At 36.0% G+C, this 26,983-nt stretch overlaps 1 protein-coding gene across 13 annotated transcripts in view; it reads left to right on the forward strand.

Annotated features, from left to right (window-relative positions):
• The window catches only part of CACNA2D1 (calcium voltage-gated channel auxiliary subunit alpha2delta 1), a 505,873-nt gene that overhangs the window by 400,283 nt on the left and 78,607 nt on the right, over positions 1-26,983 (forward strand). For all 13 annotated transcript variants that reach the window (XM_067042722.1, XM_067042717.1, XM_067042716.1 and 10 more), the window contains 2 exons: positions 14,079-14,237; positions 19,107-19,211. In XM_067042722.1, the coding sequence (XP_066898823.1) occupies positions 14,079-14,237; positions 19,107-19,211 (264 nt within the window). The remainder of the gene's footprint in view (positions 1-14,078; positions 14,238-19,106; positions 19,212-26,983) is intronic.

Consider the following 26,983-nt stretch of genomic DNA (forward strand, 5'->3'; position numbering starts at 1 on the left):
ACCAGAGTTTTCTCTCTCTTATATACTTGTTTCTTTAAGAAAAGAAAAAAAAAAACTAAATCACTATATTGTACCCTTGAAGTTAACACAATATTGTAAATCAGCTATATTTCAAGTTTTTTAAGAGTACTGTTTGTTAAGGCAAAAAAAATCGGTGCTTCTTAGAATTATCTTTTAAAAGACATAAAAAATTACAGACTGTGAAGAAAAGAGTCTGAAATAATGGACAAATTTAGTAATTATATTACTTGTAGGGCAAGTAATCAAGGTTATTTAATTTTTAAAAAGAGAGATTGCCAGAGGATAACTTAATTGCTTTGAAAGTATAAGGAAAGTTTATAGGAAGGTGTTGACAAGTACGATAAATATTTTTCCGTTAATTACATGATGCACTCAAGATAGTTTTTTATAATTAGACATTAATTTTATTTGCAGTTTTTGAAATAGCAAAGTAATTCTTAAGGTGAGGCAGAGAGAATACTTTCATTTTGAATTGAACTATAGTTTTTTAAAGTACAAAAGTTATTGATTTATTTGCTTGGTCTAGAAGGACTATGAAAAGACTTCACGTCCATTAAACACATTTGAATAACTGCACCTAACAGGTAAAATTTTTCAAAGTTCAGGGATACCTCAGAGATATTACTGGTTTAGTTCCAGACACCACAATAAAGCAAGTTTCATGAACTTTTTAGTTTCCCAGTGCAGATAAAAGTTATGTTTACACTAAATTGTGGTCTATTAAGAGTGCAATAGCATTGTCTTTACAAAATGATGTACATATCTTAATTTAAAAATACTTTATTGCTAAAAATGCTAATCATCATCCAGGCCTTCACTGAGTCTTTTTTTTAAAATAAATGTATTTATTTTATTTATTTTTGTCTGTGTTGGCTCTTCGTTGCTGCACGCAGGCTTTCTCTAGTGGTGGAGAGCAGGGGCTACTCTTCATTGCGGTGTGCGGGCTTCTCATTGCAGTGGCTTCTATTGTTGTGGAGCACGGGCTCTAGGTGCGTGGGCTTCAGTAGTTGCAGCACGTGGGCTCAGTAGTTGTGGCTCACGGGCTCTAGAGCACAGGCTCAGTAGTTGTGGCGCTCGGGCTTGGTTGCTTCGCGGCATGTGGGATCTTCCCAGACCAGGGCTCGAACCCTGGTCCCCTGCATCGGCAGGCAGATTCTCAACCACTGCGCCACCAGGGAAGCCCTCTTTACTGAGTCTTAATCTTTTTGCTGATGGAGGATCTTGTCTTGATGCTGATCATTGACTGATCAGGGTGGTGATTGCTGAAGGTTGGGGTGGTCGTAGCCGTTTCTTAAAATAAGACAACAGTAAAGTTTGCTGGGGCGGCGGGGAGAGTGCTATATAGATGTCATTTTATAACAAATTTCAGTCAGTGGTAAAATATCTTTGTGTTTTAAGTGACCAGAGTCATTCTCACTCATATTGTCAGTATGACAGTATCTCTACTCTGCAAACACATTAGTTGTGTGTATCTTGCTCATTGTGTTCTTTAGGCAAAGCCAGCCATCATCACAAATGTTCTTTTTTCAATTAGGGAAGATGTTCCAAGTACTCAGCTTCATGTACCATGAAAATATTAAATGTATTGGTCAGCTCTGCATCAGTGTGTGGGTGAAGAGGAAGTGATCATAGAGTATGTGATCATTTGGTCATTTCAGTAAAGCTTCATCTTTGGGAGCTAGCACGCAAATTTCCACAGGGCTATGAGAAAAATACTTATATTAGGAATAATACTGATACAATTATTATATCTTGAGAATGATGGAGAGAAAGCTGCCCATATTTCTAGTTGGATGAGTGCTTTGGAATCAGAATTCCACACTGGTTGATTAAAAGATGGTTGAGAAAATATAAATATCAAGTTGTTATAAGCAAGGAAGCTAAATACAAGTTAACTCTGAAGCAAAAGAGTAGCACACTCTCAATTGCTTGAAATTCTTATAAATGCCTATAATTAGAGAGGTTTAAAAGTTTTCTGTACCGACATGTAAATAGAATATATTAAAAAAGATATTTGGGACTTACCCAGAAATTCTTTCAAGTTTTTGACAAAAGTCAACAGACTGAATTTTGAGCACATCATGATTCAAGTTAATGGGAATGTTTGTTAAAAAATGACAACATTTATCAGAAGTTTTGATGGGCCATGATTTATAATTAGAGGCAAACATAAATTGTGTCTTAATAATGTTCTCAATATTTTCACTTTTTATTGATGCCATTTTCTTTTGGTATATACAGAATTTGTTATTCCTATGCATTTATGTAATTTTTACATCATAGTTAAAATTATCAGATATAAATATGATTTTAGAATTTGAGGGGCTTTCCAAGTGATCTAGCAAAGGCTGTTATTTCAGAAAGAAAAACCTGAAGCTCAGAGGAGATAATTGAATCAGCCATGGCTGTGGGTGCTTTTTACAGGCAGGGCCTGGACTAGACCTGGTTTTCCTAAACTGAATTAAAAAATTTAATTTAATTTAATTTAATTTTAATTTAATTTAAATTTAATTTAATTTAAAATTTAATTCTTTATTAAAATTTTTTTTCTATAGGCCAAGGAAACTGTAAGCCAGCAGCCAATGTTAGGGGACAGCAACATCAATTTGAGGATAGGAGTGGTCAAGTTCCAGAGTGCTATTAGCAAAGATACTTGTGGCACCTCTAACCATGGGAGGGTGACCACATGTCTGGTTTTCTCTGAACAAGGATTAATAATAGAAATTAAAATCACATTCACAATATTAGCAAAAGCCATGAATTACCTAGCAGTACTTTTACTAATATATTTAGGACCTGCATTTTATTTTATTTTATTTATTTATTTTTATTCAAGTAAAATATTTAAAATATTTTACCAGTTTTGGGTATACAGCATAGTGATTCAGTATTTTTACAGATTATACTCCATTAGAAGTTATTACAAGATAATGGCTATAATTCCCTGTGCTGTACAATATATCCCTCTTGCTTATCTATTTTAGACACAGTAGTATGTACCTCTTAATCCCATACCTCTATCTTGTCCCTTCTCCTTCCCTTTTCCTACTGGTAACCATTAGTTTATTTTCTGTATCTGTGAGTCTATTTCTGTTTTCCTCTTTACATTCATTTGTTTTCTTTCTTAGATTCCACATATAAGTGATATCGTACGCTATATGTCTTTCTCTGACTTACATCACTCTGCATAATATTCTCTAGGTTCATCCACATTGCTGCAAATGGCATATTTTCATTGTTTTATGGCTGAGTAATATTCCATTGTAAATATATACCACATCTTCTTTATATATTTGTCTATTTATTGACACTTGGGTTGCTTCTGTCTCTTGGCTATGATAAACAGTGCTACTATGAACATTGAGGTACATGTATCAGTTAGAATTAGTGTTTTTGGTTTTTCTGGATATATACCCAGGAGTGGAATTACTGAATCATATAGTAGTTCTATTTTTAGTGTTTTAGGAACCTCCATACTGTTTTCCATAGTGGCTACACAAATTTACATTCCCACCATTGAATATTATACTGACTGTGAATTTGTCATAAATGGCCTTTATTATGTTGAGATATTTTCCCTCTGTACCTACTTTGATGAGAGTTTATATCATGAATGGATGATGAATTTTCTCAACTGCTTTTCCTGCATCTATTGAGATGGTCATGTGGTTTTTGTCTTTCATTTTGTTAATGTGGTCTATAAATTGATTGATTTCCATATGTTGAGCCATCCTTGTACCATGGAATAAATCCAACTTGATCATGGTGTATGATGTTTTTTATGCATTGTTGGATTAAATGTACATTTAAAGTAATTATTGGTAGGTATGTACTTATTGCTGTTTTATTACTTTGTCTGGTGTTTTTTATAATTCTTCTTGTTCATTTCTTTTTCTTTTTGTTTCTTCCCTTGTGGTTTGATGATTTTCTTTAGTAGTATGCTTGTGTTCCTTTTTTTTCTTCTACGTCTATTGTTGGTTTTTGATTTATGGTTATTATGGGGTTCATACATGTTGACCTATAACTGTATCTAGTTGTTTGAAATTGATAGTCATTTAAGTTCAAACACGTTCTAAAAGATCTACGTTTTACTCCCCTCGCCCACATACTGTGTTTTTGATGTCATATTTTGCATCTTCATGTGTATCCCTTGTTTACTGTAGTTATGGTTCTTTTACAGTGTTTTGTCTTTTAATCTTCATACTGGCGTATTTAAGTGGTTGATCCTCAATATGTGCAATACATTTGCATTTCATGGTGGGATTTCCCCTTTCATATAGATTCTTACTTCTTTTTCACTTAGAGAAGACCTTGTAACATTTCTTTTAGGGTATGTTTAGTATTGATGGACTCTTAGTTTTTGCTTGTCTGCGAAGTTCTTTATTTCTTCTTCTATTCTAAATTATAATCTTGTTGTGTAAAGTATCCTAGGTTGCAGGTTTTTCCCTTTAAGGACTTTTAATATATCATGCCACTCTCTTTCGACCTGCAGAGTTTCTGCAGAGAAATCTGGTGATAGCCTTATGTGGATTCCCTTGTATGACTCTCTGTTTTTCTCTCATTGCCTTTAGAATTCTCACTTTTTAACTTTTGCCCTTTTTATTATGATGTGTCTTGGTGTGGGTCTGTTTGGGTTCGTCTTGTTTGGGACTCTCTGTGCTTCTGGATATCTGTTTCTTTCTTCAGTTTTGGGTAGTTGTCAGCTGTAGTTTCCTCAAATACATTTTAAATACCCTTTTCTCTCTCTTCTCCTTCTGGGACCCCTATAATGCGAATGTTGGTATACTTGTTGTTCCAGCGATCTCTTAAAATGTTTTCATGTTTTTAAATTTGTTTTTCTTTTTGCTGTTCTGTTTGGGAGATTTCCATTATTCTGTCTTCCAGATCACTTATGCATTCTTCTGTATCACTTGGTCTGCTACTCATTCCTTACAGTGTGTTGGGATTTTTTTGTTTTGTTTCCTCCAGTTACTGAATTCTTTATTTTTGATTGGGTCTTTGTAGTATTTTCTAGTTCTCTGTTAAAGTTTTCACTGTGTTCATCTATGCTTTCCCCTAATTCAATCAACATTTTTATTACCAATGCTTTGAATTCTTTATCTGGTAAATTATTCCTGTTTCATTAGCTTTTTTTCTCAGGGATTTTCTTTTGCTCTTCTAATTGAGAGCAGTTCCTCTGCCTTTTAATTTTGCTTAAATTTCTCTGCCTCTATGAATTTAGGCGAAGCAGTTACCTATTGCAGTTTTAAATGTGTGTGCTTATGTGAGAGTGTCCCTGTACAGACTGCATGTGCCCAGTGCCTTTGGTGGGAGAGCTGGATTTGGCGTGGATGCAAGTTAACATCTTTCTTCAGGATGTGCTGGCATCTGGCACCCTGGTAGGGGGTGGGACTGCACACAGAGGGGCTAAAGCTAAAGCTGGGTGTGAGGCAAGACTTCCCCTCTGCTCACTGGCCATCACTGCCCTGTTGTGGGTGGGGTCTGATCCCAAGTTGCTGGAGCAAAAGCCTTGATGGTCAGGCCTGAGTTGGTTCTGTTCTCTTGAAGTTTGTGTTTTCCCCTTTCCCCCAAAATGGGATCCTTGCCCCAGAGTGGGGGGAGTGCTGAAGCCAGTGGGGCCCATGTGAGCTCTTGGCTCATGTTGTCCACAGACAGGCATCTGAGCTGTCTCAGATGAGCTGCTCCTTCAGGTGCCCGCAGTTGCTTCCCTTGCTCTGCTCAGACACAGCCTTGGGTGCCAGTGCCTTTTGTCCCTCACAGCTGATCACAGCCCTAAGACTCTGCTGCCCCCGCTCTCTGGTGGAGCCACACCACAGGGCAGGCAGGGCCCATATGGACTCTCAGCCTATATTGGGGCATGAGCTGTGATGGAGCAGCTGCCATCAGAAATCTGGGCTTCTTCTGAGGCGCTGCTTGAGTAAGTGCCAACAATGGCCACTGTCAGTCCACCCAGGCTCTGCCCTGGGATGGGGTTGCCTCTGTGTCCCTGTGTTGAATCTTCTTCCCAGTTGCGGCCACCCCAGAACCAGTGCCGCACTGGGACATGGAACGAGCGGGACCAGGGCGTTCTCTCAGGTCGGGCTGAGCCAGGCAGCAAGGTGGTCATGGGCCACCAGCAGCCGCTAGAGTAGTCTTCTCTTCACCCTGATTTGGGAGCAAGCCAGCGCATGCATGCACCCCTCACAAGTGACGTCCAGGCTTCCCGCAGCCCGCCTGTTCATTGCAGAGGTCCTCCCACCAGCCAAAGGGTCTCATCTCCCCCGTGCAGGACATCAGTACTGCGCTACCCCATCTTTGGCTCACACCACACACTCCCCAGGGAGGGTCTCTGTTTGTGTAATCTCACTTTCCCTTTGAGTCCCCTCCCAGGGGCACAGGTCCTGACCCAATCGCTTTTCTTCCCTTCCTACCCAATTACATATGTATCTTTCTTACAGCCTTGGTTGTACAGGAGTCCTGATGACAGTTTCCGGTTAGTTTTCTGTGAGAATTGTTCTACATGTCGATGTATTTTTGATGTGTTTGTGGGGGGAGGTAAGCTTCACATCCTCCTACTCTGCCATCTTGATTGATCTCATTAGGACTTGAAGTTTAAGAAAGAGAAAAGAGTATATGAGATGTATGTATAAGAGTTGAAATGGAGGAACAGTAATAAATGTGGAATTGATGAATAATTCTTCCTGGAATGAAAAGCTGACTCATGTGAAGATACAAGTTTGTCCCAAAATTATTGGTAAATGTGGTTTTAATTTGACAAAAGATAGTTCTGAAGTTCAGTAGGAAAATAGTGGTGGAAAAAGTAGCGTGACAGAGTATGGCAGTTTATTCTTCTGGCATAAATTAAAAGTGATTAAACACCATGGAGAAGAGTTTCAGGGGTTTGGGTTTGAAGTAGAGTCCTGACCTTGGTCGTTGAGTGATTCTGAGCACTTTCCTTGACACTCTAAGCCTCATTTTCTCAACTGCATAATGGAAACCATATTACAGCTAAGACTTTAAGCTTGGTCAAGGTTACGTGAATTAATACATGTGATGTTCTTAGGTTGGCATAGCTGTGATTTTCAGTACATGTTAGCCAATATTTTTATTATTAATATTAAAAAGTAAGAAGCTGGTGAAATAATGGGAACAGTAAAGGAATATGTATCCAAATAGTAAAGGAAATGTATCCATAATCTTAATTTATTATACACAGTGGATCAGGAACCAATAATTACTCAATAAAAGGGAAAATTGGCTATTTGAAAAAAAATTGCTTAATCTAATTGTCCCTTCATACTATTGGGGAAAATAATTTCCACCATGACTAAACACCAAAATGTAAAATAAGCAAACAAAACCATCAAACATTAGTAGAAACTGTAGATGTTTATTTACCTGAATAATAGATGGTTTTCTAAGCATAAAAATATTTTAAGAAATCATAAAGAACAGGCTCAAAAGTTTAAATTAGAAGATAAGCAACAAACTGGAAAAAATAGGATTTACAATTCACAGGTTTATGACAATTAATATGTGAGAAAAACTTTCACTTCATTAACCACTGAGGAATTCAAGTAATTATTGAATATTGAAATATTATTTTAAATTACAGTTTAGCAAATAAAAATGTTGTGTGTCTGAGAGTGAAGTGAGACTCACATATTTAAATTGGTACAATATATCTGGAAAGTAATTTGGCAATAGATAAAAACCTTAAAATCATTCTTAACTAGGAATATGTACATATGCATGTGGGTAAATGCTATAAGCTATTTTCTCTGGATTTTAGAATAACCATTTTGTTTCTTTATAATATTTCCTAGTTTCCTATGAAAAGTGGGAAAATCAAAATAAATAACAAGTATTTTAGTAGGAATAAAACAACCAAGATTTTTAAGATCACAGCCTCTGTTCACTTTCCTTTTATATTCCTTCATTGCCATCTGGTGTCCAAAATGTAGATCGCTTCTGAAACCACAATTTGTAACTACTGCCTGATATGCAAAATTGTTTGCAGTTTATTTAACTTAGATAATCCATTTAAATTACTTTATATAATATAAATTTGTTATATAAATTATTTAAAGTAGTTAATTATGTAGTTTACTTATATTTTATAATTTAAAAAAATACCCATGTTCCAAAGCAGGCCAGTCTGAATTTGAGTTGTTTTTTGCTGATCATCTACATAGCAGGAGCCCATAATTTTACACTGTGTTTCTTTTTCATGGCAAAATAAAAAAGAGTTTGAAATACATGGCTGAGGTGAGGGGGTGGAAATTAAGGACATACTGAGTGGTCAGACAAAGACTAACTGGGCCACTTTTTCTCTGCAGTTCCAAGTGGAAGAATATCACTTTTGGATTTATTTTGCCTTTAATTCTTCAACAGTCTAGGGGAAAACTACTTGAGCCCACCAGCCTCTTCACTGGGAGCCTTGGTACTCCATGAAGGTGTATTATAGGTGCCATTTCTAGACAAGGTTGCTTTTCAGGAACTTGATGCCTCTTTGACTTGTGTATATCAAGGCAATGTCAGCATTTCATCATTTGTATCCCAGGTTAATCCAATGAACAGCAGAGCCTCCTCTCTCAGAAATATTTTGTGGATGATTTCTTATTCAGCACAGGACATCAGAACAAAAAATAGACCTTACCTTCACAAAATCAAGAGTTTAAGTTATTTCATTTGGGAAATTAACAATTTGTTTGGATCTTAAATTATCTTTTAATTTGATATGTGTACTTGATTGCGATATTTAACAGGAAGGTTCATTGGAAGCATTGAAATTTACTGTTCATGGTTATTCCCAGAGACTGTTTCAAGAACTAAACTAATTTTTGAGGGCCACTTGTACCATCCCAGTAGTGAACTTTATTTAAGGGTCACTAAAGCTGATATTGTTTATATGAATCTTTCTCATGAATATAGGAATCTATTCTTATTTCTTATGAAGTATACTAATGTTTTTACTAAAATAATTTTTAAAACAATAGAGTTGCAGTTGATTTAACTTTACTGTGTGCCGGGCTCCATGCTAGGTGTTCTGCATACATCTTCATTTGGATATTTTAATAGTGTCTTTTTGGACAGAGTATTTATATTTATAAATGTATTAATTTAACAAGATATTGTAGAACTAAAGTACAGGTTCTATATTTAGAAGCCTTTAGCTAAATTATTGATTAGTATTTGTGCACTGTCTTCTAATTTTCTTAAACTCCATACATTCATTCAGTAAATATTTATTTTTTATGTTTATTGTACACCAATTATATGGATACCTAATAATATGTCAAGTACAGTGGTGGGATGGCTATTTTCTTTTTTGGCCATGGCTTTTAATCCAGTCAGAGTCTATAAAGATATCATACAAAGAAATATAGAATTATGACTGTGATGTATTCCATAAAAAAGATATATCTAGACCTATGAAACTTTTAATGGGGTGATTTGACCTAGTCAGGGACGATCATGAAAGCCTTTTAGAAGGAAAGAATGTTGAGGTAAGTGGGACAAGTGTTGTAGGTGGAAGGAGCAGGCAGGGTATGTGGAAGAGGAAAACAAAAGAATGTTCAAATGCTGGGGCAGAGATAGAAATCCCTCCTCATTGCTACCCCAGATGCTCACGTTAACCCACACACCTTCCTGTCTCAGTGCGCTAGCAGAGATTTTTCTCAGCATTTCTGATAAGGGACCTACTTGGTTGAATTTTCTGGGACTGGGAAAGGAATGAGCATGATGTTAGTTTGGATTTGGGGCTCTGTAGGATTAGTTAAGTATACATATTTAAAAGAAGTATTTTCTTAAGAGATTACCAAAGCAGGACTCCTTAAGTCTATTTTCAGTCACCATGTAGTATTTCAAAGCTTTATAATACTGTATTATTAGACTTTTGCCCTAAGTGGTGGTTAATGTATTAAGTATGTGGTTTATAAATTACAGTCTGGACACATGTCACCAAAGACTGTAATTTCAGTTTGTGAAAGTAAATCTGTCCTTTTTTTTTTTTTTTTTTTTTTCTATTCTAAAAGCAAGTGAGTCTAAGATGTCTGTGAAATATATACTTACCTAAGTCAGAACTTTTCACACTTCTCATTCCTTTCTTGGAGAATAAGATTTGCCATAGGGACTTATACTTTGTAAGTTATTCCTTTCTCTGCGTTATTTATGACTTTTGTTATGAGTATAATTGTAGTATTTTTGTTATAAACTGCTGAATTTGTATTTAATGAATTGAATTTACATTTAATCAGTTTGTGTTAAAGTGACTCAATGAGATGCTTCACTCTTCTGTGTTAAAAGCAGGTTAAGGCCAACTGAAAGACTCGGGGCGATACATTATTCAGTGTTCATTTTCTGCATAACTTGTAATTTTATCGTTTCATGATTTAACTAAATCACATAATAACATTTCCTGTAATCATGTCTAATGATTCTTTAAGGTCAGATGTTTTACCGTTAATGTATTGGCAATCTATTTTTTATTTTTATTTTTTTACTTTCTAACACGGGAATTCTCATATTCTTTTGCTTTCAAAACGGGATGTGTAGCATAAGATTGTGTCAGATTATCAACTAACGGGGGGGAAAGTGGGATTTGGATCTGAGGATACTGACTTTTCAGTGTTTGACTTTATTGAAAACAAGTATATTGGAGCTTTGTTCTCATATATACGATGTACCCAAAAGTAGTGTTCCAAGTAAAAGTGAGAAAGAACTCAATATTTATCTTGGCAAGACATTTTACTTCCTGTTTTATCTGTACTCTCTCCAAACCTTCCACCTCCTGTTTTACTTTATCCTGATGACCTTGCTTCATGGTCTACTGGAGACAAAAGCCACAGACAATAATATCGTTTCCCCACACCAAGTCTCTGTACACCCAGCGGCGGGACTCAGCCCTCGCTCCTTTCCCAGTACGATGAAGTGGATACATGGTTTCTTACAGGCTTGTTCCTCTAGGAGCATCCGTAGCCCACCTTTCCCCATCTTCACAAGAGCTTCGTTTTTCACCTCTGTTCTGTTGCCTGCACTGTTTTCTTCCTTCTGTCTTCAAGATAAATCCTCTCTTGCTCTAGTGACCCTTCACTTTAAAGAAGCCTCTCCTCGACCCCAGTCCACCCCTTCAGGGTGTTCCTTCTCTGCCTCCGAGCTGAGGTGCTCTGAAGACTTGCCTCTGCACGGGCTACCCCCTCCCATTGCTGTTCAGGGCACTGCATTATGTTCCACCCGCCCCCCACCAACCTCCAGACGCTGCCTGTGTAATGGGGATGAGTGCAGTGAGTGCTTTTAAGTCCTCATCTTTCCTGTCTCTGTCCCGCACTGTGTTCTTCTTGAGACTGTTTTCCTCTCATCATCTAAGACAGTCCAGTCTCCTGACTTCCTTCCTGCCTCCAGGGATCTTACTCCTCAGTTTGTTTGCTCAGGGACCTCTCCTCTGCTTCACTTGTAATTACATGGTTTTCAACCAAATTTCTCTGCTGAAGCTTTCCGTGTTTTTTATATGTAATCAAGACTTCTTCTGAGCCTCTTGCTTTCAACGTTATGATTTCTTGACATCTTCATTTGCGTATCTTACATACTGAAATCTCACCCGCACTTGAGCTGCATGCTTCTCTCCCCTAATCCTCAAGTGTCCCTGAACCCGTCCCTCCTGCGGCCACGCGGATGCCCATGTCAGAATTCTCTTCTTACTCAACGCAGACCCAGTGCACCTTCACAAGCTAGTCATTCTTTCCCCAAAATAGGTTTTGAACTCCTCTTTTCAGACCATCTCCATGAATAACAAAGCCACTTTTTCTGTTCAGCTGGGTTACTGCAATAGCCTCCTAATTATTTTCCATCCTTTGAATTTTGCTCGCCTTACATCCAATTACTAAACAGCAGCTAGGGCGAGCTGTTAAAGTTCTAGATTAAATTATTTTGCATTTGGCTTAAAACTTTTGTGACTGGCCGTTCAACAGAGAATACATGCCTAATTGTTTAGCATTTCCATTAGACCCTGCCTCCAACCCTGAGCTCATTTCATGTCATTAGTCCTCATATGAAACTGAGCTAAACTCTCCATCTTTTTTTTTTTTTTTTTTTTTTTTTGTGGTACGCGGGCCTCTCACTGTTGTGGCCTCTCCCGTTGCGGAGCACAGGCTCCGGATGCACAGGCTCAGCGGCCATGGCTAACGGACCCAGCTGCTCCGCGGTATGTGGGATCTTCCCGGACCGAGGCACGAACCCGTGTCCCCTGCATCAGCAGGCGGATTCTCAACCACTGCGCCACCAGGGAAGCCCTAAACTCTCCATCTTTATGTTTCCCTAAGAGGCTTCTTTTCTTTTTGTCACATCAGGGCCTTTTTACGTGTTGTTCTATCTGCCTGGAATGTTCTTCCTCTGTAGTCTTCAAGGAAACATTTCTGTGGAATCACAGGAAATGCCATTTCTTAGGGAATTTTCCCCCCAACTACTTACAGTCCGAATCAGAGCCCATTCTCCAGATATTATCTCTTAGAGATTAGGATTATATTGCTTTACATAACTCATCATGATTTATTGTAGTATATTGAGAGGCACTGCGGGAGTAGTTAAAATCCCAGACTCTTGCTACAGTGCTAGTCTGAATCCTGACTGTCTATGACTTATTTGTTACGTGACTATGGACAAGTCATTTAACTATGCTTAAGGTTTCTCATGGATAATAATACTACTTACTTGCAATGCATTTTCAAAGAGGAAATGATTAATATTTGTAGAGCAAATAGTCAATGCAGCACAAAGTAAACACGTATAAGTGCTTACATACATATATATGTGTGTTTGCATAATTTACCTCATGTCTGAAGGCACAGAGCTCTCACCTGCCACAACTCTGGACATATAACAGGCTGCCAATGAATATTTGCTTAATGGATTGATGAATTGTACAGTGTACCTTTTCCCTAGGCTTCAGGGATCTTCAGAGAAAAAAGAATGATGCATTATACTTATGAGAATAGATAATCACTTATGTAAAAATATATTTTGGCTTGTCATCCACCTATTAAAATCATTGTGTGCTTCTGATCTGATAATATCTTCAACATTTGATCTGGCCAGCCCCTTTCCTTTTAGCAAGTATGTTTTTATTATCATTCTCATTTTGCAGATGTGACAGTCTAGGCCCCAGGAGCCTAAGGGGCTTGTACACATAGCAGAGTTAATAAATGATAGGACGATCCTGTTCATTTTAGCGCCCTGATCTTCTTGCTGGAGTCCTATTCTTATCTTTTTGGAAATATCCAGTGAACTGTGTGAATACTTTTTATACGGTTGCTGAAATTACTTTGATAATCAATCTTAAATTTTCAGTTGGAGCAGATATTATTGGAATTTGTTTTCTCCTCCTACAGACTCTTTGTTGTTCAGGCCCTTATCACTCACAGCAGTAACTCTGCCATGACCTGCTTACCTCTTTCTCTTGCCTCTGTGATTCCACTGCATTCCCTATATAACTTCTAGAGCGATAGTTCTGAAAGGCCACTCGTTGTTCTTGAGTATTTCAGATTACTCTCCTGTTTTAACCCCCATGGAAAGACTACCATCAAATTTCAAATTTACTAAACGTCTGTTCCTGTCATTCTGTGTACCACTTTTTCATTTAGCGTTTCCTCATGAGAGGCAAGTAAAATGCTGTTTCTCCCTGTATTCTGTGCAGGCATCATCATATCATTTCTGCATTCTGCATATATTTCATTGTTTGTTGAGAGTTTTGTGGGTTTTTTTTTTTTTTTTTGTAATCTAAATGCTCATAAAATTTGAGAGCTAGGAGGGACCTCACATAACTCAAATCCCAAATTTATAATCAGGGAAACCAAGCTAGGTTCAGGAAAGTGTCAATAAGCGACAGGCTAATACAGTAGGGGTTGGAGCGTGGATGAAAATTACTGTTTGATCTTTACTGCACTTCTGTTACCAATCTACTCACTTTTCTTTTTGAAAGAGAAAGCAATGCAGAAGGATTGAGAAGTATAACACAAATTCAGTACAAATTACATGATTGATTTTAATGTTGGTTTATACATTTACCTTTTTATCTTTTGCAGTTCAACAGCAATGCCCAGGATGTAAGCTGTTTTCAGCACCTCGTCCAAGCAAATGTAAGAAATAAGAAAGTGCTGAAAGATGCAGTGAATAATATCACAGCGAAAGGAATCACAGATTATAAGAAGGGCTTTAGTTTTGCTTTTGAACAGCTGCTTAATGTAAGTATTAATACTACCCCCTTTTATCTTTTATTATTGAATTGTAGGATCTGAATTTCAATATCCTGGTAGCTACAGCTCTGTAGGATTAGATAACAGTTCTGTTTTTCATTCATTTGGAAAGCAGATGCGTCTAGGCAGTAGAAATGTTTGAACTTTTAAAAAGTTTTTAAATCCAAAATTCAGAAGGTATACAAAATGTAGATTTTCTTTTTCTTTTAGATCTTTTCTTCTACCCTCTTTTTTCAAACTATGTTTATAAAAATACATTTGTAAGGTAATTATTTAATTTAATTTTGAAGAAGCACTGGAAACTTAGTTGGCACATTTAGAATATCATCTCTTTTGTCTTATCTCAATTAGTACTGTATTTATTTGGAAACTTGTGCTCTCAATCATCAAATGGTTTCTGGAAATATTTCAGTTTTAAACATCTAGTTTGAGTCTTCAGGTTTTTCCTAAATATACAGAAAGGTCCAAATAGTTAACATCAAGGTAGACAGGAAGAGCAGAAATCCCTTCCAAAGAGAAAATTCCCTTGAATGAATCATCAATGTCTATAGTTAGGCTTTTAAACTCTGGCACACCTACTCCCTGTCCCATATCATAACAACATTATAACATGAATCTCACACTGTGGCCTAGTATTTTCAAATGGCCATGTTGTCTGTTTCATTTGAACTATTTGAAAGCAGGAACTATCATTCAGGTTTGTATCGCTTCTGAAACAACATTATTGCAATCGCTTCTGAAACAACATTATTGCAATAGTTCCGAGTATGGACCTAACATCTCTCTGCCTTGGTTTCCTAACTGGGGTTGTGTAAAGAATGTCCACAGAATCCGTGGACATAGCAAACCACATAGAAAAGCACATGAGACTGTAGGCTGTTTGAGTTGGTGTTATAATTAATTAATAACTAGCATGTGGCTGGGACAGAATCAGCACATAATTCCTATCATATTTGCTGAGTCACTAAATAAGCCCTTATATTTGGTCTTTTCTGCAAACTTGATTTCGTTGTTCCCAAAGTAAATCTTCTAAACAGTTTTCAAGATCTCTGATTGGGTGATGACTCGTTGATTTGTTCATTCAGCCAATATTTATTGAGTGCCTCACAATTTATCATGTCACAGTGCTATTGCTGAAATTCCAGACATAAACAAAACCATTTGCTCTCAAGAAGGTCAAGCATAACATGCTAAATCATCATTTCTCATATCATGTGTTAGTGCTGTTACAGGGTATTCACAGTGTGTTTGCTTGGAGCAGCTTGGGGAATGGGGCTCAACTTACCCAAAGGAGGTCAGAAAATTGTTGCACTTCCTTGAAAACAGGATTTTGAAGAATGAGTAGAATCTAGGTAGGTGGTGAGAGAGATAAAATGAACAGCATTGACAAAGGCACAGAAGCATGGGGTGTCATGCACATTGAAAGAATTGCAGGTGGATCGGTATGGCTGAGCCATAAGCAGTAGGGGAGACGTGATGGAAATGGAAAGACCATGAGCTGTATTTAAATGAAGTGTGTAGAGCAAATGAAAAGTTTGTGGTAGGAGAATGACATGGTCTGACGAATGTTCTACGTTAAGAAGCTATTGTAGAAATCCTGGTGTTGGACTAGACGGGCACAGATGTTAAGGCGAGTGACCTTATTGGGTGGGTAGGAGGGGTTGCTGGGAGGGGGAGGGGGTGATTCCAAGTTCTCTGAACTGGAAAACTAGGTGGATGGTGGCATAGGAGTCTACAAAGAGGGAATGTGAGAGTAGAATTTTCAATTATTTGGAGTTTGAGGTAGTGATTTTTTTTTAGATACCATTAGATAAGCAAGTAAGGGGTTAGTAAAGCAAAGAAGTTCCACACTGCAGTTTTCAGGGGAAATTATCTTTGGTAAAATGCATGTGATTATTAAATAATGTATGTTTATTAATAAAAAAATGAAAACTCAAAACTTTGAAATTCAAGCGTAATTGATCATTAGAGTGGGATATATTCTTTCTGTAGTAAAGGAATGTGAAAGGTTTTTATATTAACCTTTTTCTCTTGAGTCAATAATCAAGTTTTCTAGATCTTGGCATTTTAATTATTCCTCTTAGTGTTGTTAACTGGCCTCACTCATTCCCTCCTATTCAGGTTTCCATTGTGAAATGACGAGGAGGAGTCTCAAGCCTAATGTACTATTTCAGAGGCAGTCATGTAGAGGGGCCATGTTAACTCCCACATTCATTATCATTTGCTGAGAAAATATGATCTAACTCCTATTGGCCTCTCCCACTGCCTTTACCAAAGTTGTAAATGATTTTTAATATGTCCTCAGTAGTAAACCTTATGTGTTTTGCTTTCCACATGTCCCTTAGATATTGCAATTCTTCATTTAAAAATAATTTTCCCAAATGCCATGGCTTGCCTTATTGAGCTGAAGCATGTTCTGTTACCTCTTTCAGATACTGCTACTCTTTTTCTCATCATGCAATGCCATTCCTTCTCTTTTGTTTGTCCCGGCAAGGTTTACCCTTAAGATCACCGAATCAAGTGTCAAACAGAATTAGACGTTAAGATTTGAATTAGTCTTCAGTTAACATTTCATAAAATACTGACAAATATATTGAGATGCATTTTTCCAAAAAAATTTTATTGAGTGCATATGATAGATGCTGTGCTACATACTGGCCACACAGAGATAAAACAGTGTGTCATGAAATACCATATTAACATAAATTACCAACCCTAGCTGTTGTATTTTTATTGACATAATCAATTTCTTTCCTTTGCTTAATTCCTTCCAAGCCAGTTACGTATACTTGTTGTCACTGTGTGATTCTTTAGATAGCTGCAAACCCAATGAAAAATTGATGAGATAGACTCTGCTTTCCCACAAGTCCTGAGGAAAAATGATGTTGAAAAACACAACATTTCTGTGTTCCTCTTTTTGTGGGTGTCTTACGAATGATCAGCAAGATTCAATGTGCTAAAAGTAACTTTGATACTTGTATTTAGTGATAATAATAATAATAATACCTCGATTTCTTCAAAAAAATGAAACCAAGTTTTGTTCTAAAAACTTTAGTTGCTTTGTCACTTTTCTGAGACAGTCCTTTAGATGAATATTATTTTGCCCATTTTACATACACAATTAGAAAACACAAGTCATCAGAGAAACTAATTTTAGTTTAAGGGACTTCAACACCTTTCACAAAATTATTTTGATGACAAAATATGTAAATTTTTGTATGTTCAAATTTTCAGATAATTATCTTCAAAAATAAGAATGGTGCTTGAATGTGATAAATTGTATTAGTTAATACTTAGATTTTCACAATGCTTTGTTCAAAGCCTTAACTCCCCATGGTCTAATGGCCTAGTCAACGGGGTAAGAATATATGAAACAGGATCTTTTCATCAGTACAGCAAAATGTTGTCTTCATTAACTTTTCCACAGGAAATGGGATTTACCTTTTTTGACAAATAGGAATAGGGACCTTCAATAAGCTTAAATACTATAGAAGAATTAGTGATTTTTTTAAAAAATGTATTAGTCACTTAAAGACCAAGACTGTGCTGTCCAGTGTGATGACCGTGATCACAGGAGGTGTTGCGCACTTGAAGTGTGCCTGGTCTGAACTGATATGTGTTACAAGTGCACACTGAAATTTTAGTACTTACTATGAAAGAAAAAAAAGTATATTATCTGAATAACTTTTATATTGATTTGATGTTGAATTGATAACATTTTTAAACGACTGAGTTAAATATGTTATTAGAATTTCAGATATTTCTTTTTACTTTCTTTAATGTGGCCATTAGAGGGTTAAAATTACAAATTAGGCTCACATTGTGTCTCCTTTGAATATTGCTGAACTAGAAGGTTGACATTTTCAAAGAAGCTGAGCATTCTAGTGCGAATCTTTTGTTCTCAGCACTTTCACAAACACATTTCACAACAGTAGAAAGGCTGAGATTATAATTTCAGACCTCAAAGAAATACAGCTTTCTTAATTAATTGTGCATTTTCATGGCCCTTTGATGCTAATCCATTGTTTACCTAAATCCAACTCTATGGGGACCTTAAAGAAAGTGTAAGAAAGGATTTACCACTGGAATTGAGTCTTTCAGGATTAGACTATGTGTGGCTGCTTGCGAGCAGATAGAATATTCTAGAAGTAGCTGTCGACATTTACAAAGATATGAAAGAGCACTGGGCATTAGGGATCAACACTGCAATTTCAGAAATGTAAAGTGAATAAAGTAAGATGAAGGAGGGAAGAGAGGAACAAAAGTTTGTGAATAGATTGAAAATATATGTGAAAAGTTATGCACATTTCATTAATATTATTTCTTTGTTTCTTATGTAAATTATAGGGGTATAAAATTGACATCATGGCCATTAATTAATTTAAAACCCATTTATTAATTAACCACTGAGAGGTTATTATGTGCTAGGCATTCATCTAGGCAAGGAAACAACACTGGACAAAAACGACACAAGTTTATGCCCTTTTGGCATTTAACATTCATTCTATTGGGAGAAGCCAATAATAAAAAGACAAATAAAATATATACTACATGTAAACAAATGTGAAATGCTATGGATAAAAATACAGCCTGGGAGGGGAAAGTTGTCAGGAAAGTCCTCACTGGTAAGGTGACATTTGATCAGAAGCCTGAAGGAAGGGAGACCCAGTGGGTGTTGGGAATGAGGCAGAGCCCCTGTGTAGGGATGCGTAGGCCTGGCTTGATCCAGGAACTGGTTCTTAGAATTGACTTATTGAGCAGATACTTCAGTCACTACTTGCAACCTGTGCATGCTCTTTCCATATTGCTTTTATACTCCCTACCTTTTATTATGAATGATATACCTTTTTTTAACAGTATAATGTGTCTAGAGCCAACTGCAATAAGATTATCATGTTGTTCACGGACGGAGGAGAAGAGAGAGCTCAGGAGATATTTACCAAATACAACAAAGACAAAAAAGTGAGTGTAATTTTCCATTGTTTTAAATTTAATAGTAATTTAGGTGGTTTTTAAAGAGAGAGTGGTGGGGGTGGTGAGGGAAGACATTTTTGGTTAAAACATTAGTGTGCTGATTATAAAGTCATACAGATGGATTATAAGCTAATCACAGAATTAAATGTTAGATATCTTCTGTGAGATTCATAAGTTCCTTATGACGAATTCATTAGTAAAATAATTTGAACTTATAGAAGCCTATATAGGAGTATATTTGTTTCTTTGTTTGTTCTACTGCAGAGGAAAGTATAGTAGAAAGACCTGTTTTGAAAGTTCACCCATGTAGCTGAACCTACTGATAGTGTGGAAAATATCAAATGTAACTATTTTTTCTAGCACTGCTACTATCAGCTTATTTCAGTTTTCTGACTGACTCTCCATATTTTATAAAAGAACAATGATTTTCAACTTGGTTTCTTAAAATGCTAAGGATCCATAAATAAGTAATGAAAAATTATAACCTATATCTTGTGTTTCCAAAATTTCAACAGAAATTGTATGTTTCACAAGGGGACTTTTAAGGGTAAAATGCCAATTTACTTGGCTTTTTAATTTTTATTATTATTGTTTTTTACTTGGCTTTTAATTGAAATTTTTACCATTTTGAGAGGTGTGACTTGTCATTAACTCTAATGAATTGTTTTACATGTGTGAGGAATTAAAAAGAGAAAACAATGTATATTAATACATTTAGGTAAATATACGTAAGTTATATATTTTGGCAGGCAAAATATTGTGAATAATGGGGTAGAGTATTGATGAAAAAATCTGGGACACTCTGAAACACCCTTAGGTACTTTAAAAACGATTGGAGTTGAAAACATAGACATATTGGATTGGCCAAAAAGTTTGTTCAGTTTTAAATAAAAATAAAAGACACATTTTTCATTTTCACTAGGAACTTTATTGAACAACATATTCATTAACTGAGTGACCTTTTTAGCCAACCCAATACATATAACTTCAGATTATTCACACAACTGTTTAATACTCAACTCTTTGATATTGCATATGCTATTAAAGTATAATGTCATATGGCATAAGTTTAATGCAAGGGTTAAGTTTTTTTAAAACACCTGGTGACTTTGATTATGCAGAAGAGCCATTCCTTTTGAAAAAGTTGATAAATGGACTGAACTGTTAATAGACTATGAATATTTTCAAATGGTAACTTGATTTTGTGAATATTTGGTTCAAAAACACCAGTAGAGGGCTTCCCTGGTGGCGCAGTGGTTGAGAATCCGCCTGCCGATGCAGGGGACACGGGTTCGTGCCCCGGTCCGGGAGGATCCCACATGCCGCGGAGCGGCTGGGCCCGTGAGCCATGGCCACTGAGCCTGCGCGTCCGGAGCCTGTGCTCCGCAGCGGGAGAGGCCGCAGCAGTGAGAGGCCCACGTACCGCAAAAAAAAAAAAAAAAAAAAAAAAATCAGTAGAATGAAAAGTAATGGGAAGATACAGATGTATTAATCTAAGATGTAGTGTGCATTACTTACTTTATTTAGTAACTGCTACTCATTGTTCAGAATCCTGGGCAATCCTCACCCCCTGAAGGATGTTCCTGACACTTTCCTCCCACTTCAGGCTCGTGCTCTGATCCCGTATAGCACAGTGTATTCAGCCCTACGCCTCCCTCACATTGTATTCTACCCACAAAATCTCTTCTCTGTTCCCTCTCTAGATGACAAAGTCCTACGAGACTGGGCCTTTGTATTGTTTAACTTTGAACTCTCAGCATCCTGCAGAGAGCGCAGATTCAGAGATAGTTCTCAATACATGGCAATAAGTAACTTGAGTATGTCTAACAAAAGTTGGAAGCATGATTTCTGTCATAGATCAAATTCATAATTATAAAACATAACCTGGAGTAAGGACTATTTCGCTTATTTAAATATTCTCAATAATGTAACATTACCATGTTTTGAAGAACTCAAATGTAATAAAATAAATTTAGCCCAAATTGAACTCTATTAATATAATACATTTATCTCAATATTCTACTAATTAGTCATACACTGATAATTTGGAAGAGACTTCTTAGCATCTTATAGTCATAATTTCAAGTATATTTTATTATTTTGTGATAGAGGTATATAAATGCAAGCCCCACTACTTTTCATTTTTTAATGAATATAAGTTTAGATAAATCTTTTCTTTAATTTTGATATCGTCTGAACCAACCAGCAGGAATATCATTCACCTCTGTATATTTTTCTTCAAAAAGGAAGAGTTTCTTAAACAAATATGGCAACGAATGTTACACTCTATATCATAATTTGTGCCTAAGATATTCTGATTTCAAAGAGTAAAGAAAAACTTTAACAGGTTTAAATAAAAGAATTTAAATGTATAAAAAGAGAAGAAATTTTCATCTAAACTTTTTTCCTTTCTCTCCCCGAACTCTGTTTGTATATAGAATTAACACAATAATATGTCTTGGAGGTATATCATAAGTTTATTTTTTTCCTTTTTTGAAAATATGAGAGGTTTTATGCCATAAGGAAAACAATTGTATTCTATCCTCTGTTTTCACAAATTGTTCAGTTGATTGAATATATGAAGCATTAGCTAGTTGAAAATCATTTTTCTATGTATATATCCTAAAAATGTCCAGTCTAAATATTATTATCTTGAAACACTGCTTCTCATCCCCTTCACCTTTTATAGGAACTCCACGTTTTAAACAAAGGCATTTTGCAACATGCTAAACCACATAAGAAATTATTCATATTGAATTCATTTTTGTAAAACCAATGAATCTAATCTTACTCAACAATCCTGCTGTTAGCCTATGAATGTTGCTGTGCTTTAAGGACACACACTTCTCCTAAGGACATACAATTTTTGTGAATTCCAAAGCAACTTTGAAAATTAAGTAGTCAGTGCTTTTTCTGTGATTTTAAAAGAAATGTATGATTAGCTAAGAAAAGTTAAGATGACCTTGGAGTTAGGTACTACATTTTTTATGTGAGTCTAATTTCAGTGGTGTAGCAAAGTTCTGTGATTACACACTCATACATGTATACGTACTTACGTATACAGATACATGCACACATATTTATAACTGTTTTAAATGGACATTCCTTCTGTCCATTGTATCTCCAGGAACAAGGGACCATGTGTGTAACTTTGGCTTTAGCTCTCTTATGTAAAGTTCAGTGAGTAAATTCCGACAGGTAGTTGAGAAGTGCTTAAGGCATGAGGAAGTAGAAATCTGAACATAAACTAATTTTTCTAAAATCTTCGCAAATTTGGTAAGAAATACTAGGAAAAAAATAAGACAGTCAATTCTGGGTGAAGCTGTGCACACACACACATATGTGCATGCATACATTTTGTTTTTTTAAAGGTGGAAGAGTCAAGTCATTATTATATGTTAAGGTTAGTAAAGGGATACCCAGACAAGAAATCTTATAGTTACAAAACAGAGAAAGGGTAATTGATGGAGACCCTTGAAAGAGGAGGGATTGAGAGAGATACAGAGCACAGATATCTGAATTGGACAAGTAGGAATTATATTTCTGGAAACATTGTTGTACCACATTTCATATGCACTTTACTTCAAGTTTAATGGCTTTTCAAATTTCCTAATGTGGGAAAACCACATTAAACACAAAATTTGTCTCTTGGTATTTGTGTGTTCTGTGTCCACTAACAGTGAAAATAGATGATGGCAGACAACCACTTTTAATTCACTTATATTTTTGAGTCTATTTGTACTTTGTCAAGACAACATTTACATAGTTAATTGTTTATGCCAAGGGTGTATGTGTGCAAATAGTGTGTAAATGTACCTACTAAAAACAGTGTGTATATGTATAAGAGAGGTTTTTTCCACCATCTTCAAACATGGCTTCAAACGGTTCTGGGTGAATTGTCAAACCCTTTCTAACTTTCCCTCCTTATTCAGACTTCTCTATACCTTCCATTCATCCACCCAGTCTGAGAGATTTGCTGCCACAGACACTGATATGGAAGATCATTGTCTATCTTTGTCATCTAAGGATGGGTATGGGTATGACAGACCAATTCTTTATCTGCAAAATTCATATCAACTCAGAACTTCACTAGCCACTTTCAAATGGCTGATGTATAAAACTGAATTTGATAGAGTTAGTAAAATAAAAACTTTCAATACTTTTAAAAATCCTATGTTTGATTATAACTTTATTTTAAAGCATGCTCTTCAAAATAGAAGTTCACTTGTAGCTTAAAAATATCAAAATTACAAAGTCACAAAGTTTGGAGAGCTTTTAAAGAAAAAAAAATCTGAAAACTACTCTTTGAATCCTACTTTCTCCCCAAGCCTCTTGCTTGACATTAATGTGGCTGCTGAATGATTCATTTAAAGTCATTTTTCATCCAGATGACATTAGAAATCATTCAGAGCAACCCAGGTAGGTGTGATGAGGTACATCCAGAGAGCTGATGAATGAGGCTGCAGATAAACAGCACAATTTAATGAGGCCAAAAGGTTTAAGAATTAGAACAAAATGTTTGGGTTCTTTTGAAATGTATTACTCTTGGGAATTAATCTACCTGATTATAGATAGGTACAATTTAAAACTGAGTCCATGGTAACCTCCTCACACAGCTGTTCCACATTAAAATGCATTCGCTTTCTAATCTTTACCTGCAACTATGCCATTCCTTAGGGCTCACCCATGTGTACGAGACTTCCTTAAAAATGGTGCCAAAACCAAAATGAACTTATCATAGAGTGCAAACAAATGAGTAAAGGAAAGTAAAACCAGACATAGAGTTGAAAGATAATTCCCAGACCTAGGAAAATTAAAGGTATTTGATTTTCTGTATAATAGCAAAGGGATTTTGGTTAGCAGTACACACTTAAGATTGTCTAGCCAGCTAGAAAATAGTTCTCGGACTCTTAGGTTAATTCTCAGAATTAATCAAAAATAAAAAGGCATTCAAAATCTATAAAATGAAAATTTCAAAATAACTAGTAAATCGAAAGAGAAGAACAAATGGGAAAAAAGCATATGATAGATGTGGAATAATTTTTAAAATAAAGAATGCACAGGGGCTTCCCTGGTGGCGCAGTGGTTGGGAGTCCGCCTGCCGATGCGGGGGACGCAGGTTCGTGCCCCGGTCCGGGAAGATCCCACATGCCGCGGAGCGGCTGGGCCCGTGAGCCATGCATGGCCACTGAGCCTGCGCGTCCGGAGCCTGTGCTCCGCAACGGGAGAGGCCACAACAATGAGAGGCCCGCGGACCACAAAAAAAAAAAAAAAAAAAAAAAGAATACATAGCTAAAGTTCTAATTGCCTGACAATAGATGCATTATTTTTTTTAATTCTTTAAAAAATGATTAGCAGTCTTTTCTATTTTTTTGTCAGATCCAAAAAGGAAATAATTTATAGGCTACAAAAATCTAAATCAAATCACAAATGGCTGAATCTGCATATGTGTTTTATACAATAAGAGTGAAAACTGTCAATTACTTTTTCAACAGATGGTAGGGAAAATAATTCATAGCAAATAATTCATTGCCTTCTCAATTGTCTCTGCCTGTCTTCTCCATCAGGAAAGAATGAAGCCTTTGGAAGGAATGTTCAAACATGTGATAATGAAGGGCATTCAGACTTGTAGAATATTTAATACTGTTTAACAAATACACTGCTTCTAAAAAGTTTCATTTCGTGTATTTTGGCACTTTAAACAGTTTCCAAAAGATTTTAGATTAGGAACTGTACCTGTGTTCTAAAAACCAAATATATTATTTATGCTGGACTTATGGTATAGCTGTAAACAATAATTACAAGTAACACTCGCCCAGTAGAGAGATGATCAATTTAAAATGCATGTGTGTGCGTGCATGTGCATGTGTGTATGTGTCCTTCTCTGTGACAGATTTATTTACATTTGCTGTCTTAGAATAAAATTAATGTTGATAATTCATTGTCTAAGGAAAATATTATCAGGTACATTCTCTTCAGGTCTGAGTAATATTACTTCCATACATTAAACAGAGTCATTAATTTAGTAGCTAAAACAAATCCAATGAAAAATGAGAATAAGTATTACATTAAGCACAAAATATATTGTAAGACTTAAGCCATAGAGTGCAAAATATGCACTCGAAATAATTTCTAGGTAGAATTGTGCCACCTAAAATTGGCATTGCCTTTTGTTTGTGTGAAATCATTCTACCAGGAGAGGCACTCTCTTCTGCTTTTTCTGTGGCTGCCTCCTTAGATTGAGAACTCTGCTTGCCATGTATCTCTGCTCAGTCTTTCTAGTGTGGTCTCCTTTCCCCACACACATTCTTTATCATTCTCTATTTCAGCACCGTCTTTCCTCTTTGTTTTCTTTCTCCCATATTACCATTTTTTATTATTTTAATTATGTATTTATTCACCTGTTATCTTGAACTCTCCTCTATTAAAAGCTCCATGAAGTAGGGGTTGTGTTAGTTTGTAACCCTACCATTGACTCCTTAGAGGCTAGCAAGGGCTTGATGCACAGCGGTTGCTAAGTATATTTACTGAGGATGCCCAGCATAAATAAATATAAATATGCAATAAATAAGCTGGAAGGTAAACTATAAAACATTCATAAATGTTAAAAAAAAACTCAATAGCTTTGCTCTTTTAAAAGCAAATAATTTAAAACAATTTTTTCCTTATAAGTGAAATGTAGAGTAAAATTTATGTTCCACTCTTGGTTATGTCATCTTATAAGTAAGTAGGGAGGGCTTAAGTTTGTATAAAAAACGATTGTATCGATGGCACCTCTCCATTCACCCTCACCAGTCCAACACATAGTTTTTCACGAGTATTCTCATAATTAGTGTCAGTAAAGTATTTAGCATTACCCAAGAAGAACACCTGAAATAAATCAGTATATTGCTTATTTCCTGGCCTCTGCTGACAATAGTCTTTGCAGACCTATAACTGCTTGGAAATGAAATGCGTCCACAGCTTATTCCTCCTGTGTCAAGTACTATAAATGTATGCAGAGGGAAGGGAAACCCAAATTACTTCCTTATAATCTGGTAATGCAAGGGTGATTCATTATAATTGTTAAAAATTTTAAACACCAACATAATCCTGAGGCATGTGTCTATGTTATGTACACACATGCAAGAGATGTGCTTGGTGCTTTAAGATCATGTAGGCAAAACCTACTGCATTTGCTTTTCCTTTTTTAAAGTTGCTTTGTGTGATTTACTCAGACTAATTCAAAGGTCACTTATGAGATTCTTGCCTTCCTCAGACCCTGGGCAATTCCATGTAGATATATCTTATATGGACACAATGGTGTTTAGACAATATTGGCTCCTTTCTTTGGAGTTTATTGCTAAATGTAATAAAGCAAACCAAATTTGTTCCTTTGGGAAGGTGTTACTTCAAGTTATTTTAAGTTCTTTTTAAGGCACGAAAGGCTAGTATCCCACTAATGGAAAATGTTACCTCATTGAATTCTGATAGCTTGACTGTAGGAGACATTGTAGCCATCATTATCATCATGGTCATCTTTATTACCATAGATAATATTTATTGTGCTTATTATTTTCCATATAATACAAAAGATTTTCATGTATTACTTCATTCGCAATTGTAATACCATATGACAAAAGATGTTTATTACCATCAACATCATCCCCATTTTGGAAATAAAACCAAAATTTGAGACGTTAAGGAACTTGTTGAAAGTTAAACAGCTGCTAAGTGGCAAAGTCAGTCATTTAAATGACCTGCAGTCCAAATTTCATAAC

This window comes from Kogia breviceps, chromosome 9, assembly GCF_026419965.1.
Source record: "Kogia breviceps isolate mKogBre1 chromosome 9, mKogBre1 haplotype 1, whole genome shotgun sequence".
NCBI classification, from domain to species: Eukaryota; Metazoa; Chordata; class Mammalia; order Artiodactyla; family Physeteridae; genus Kogia; species Kogia breviceps.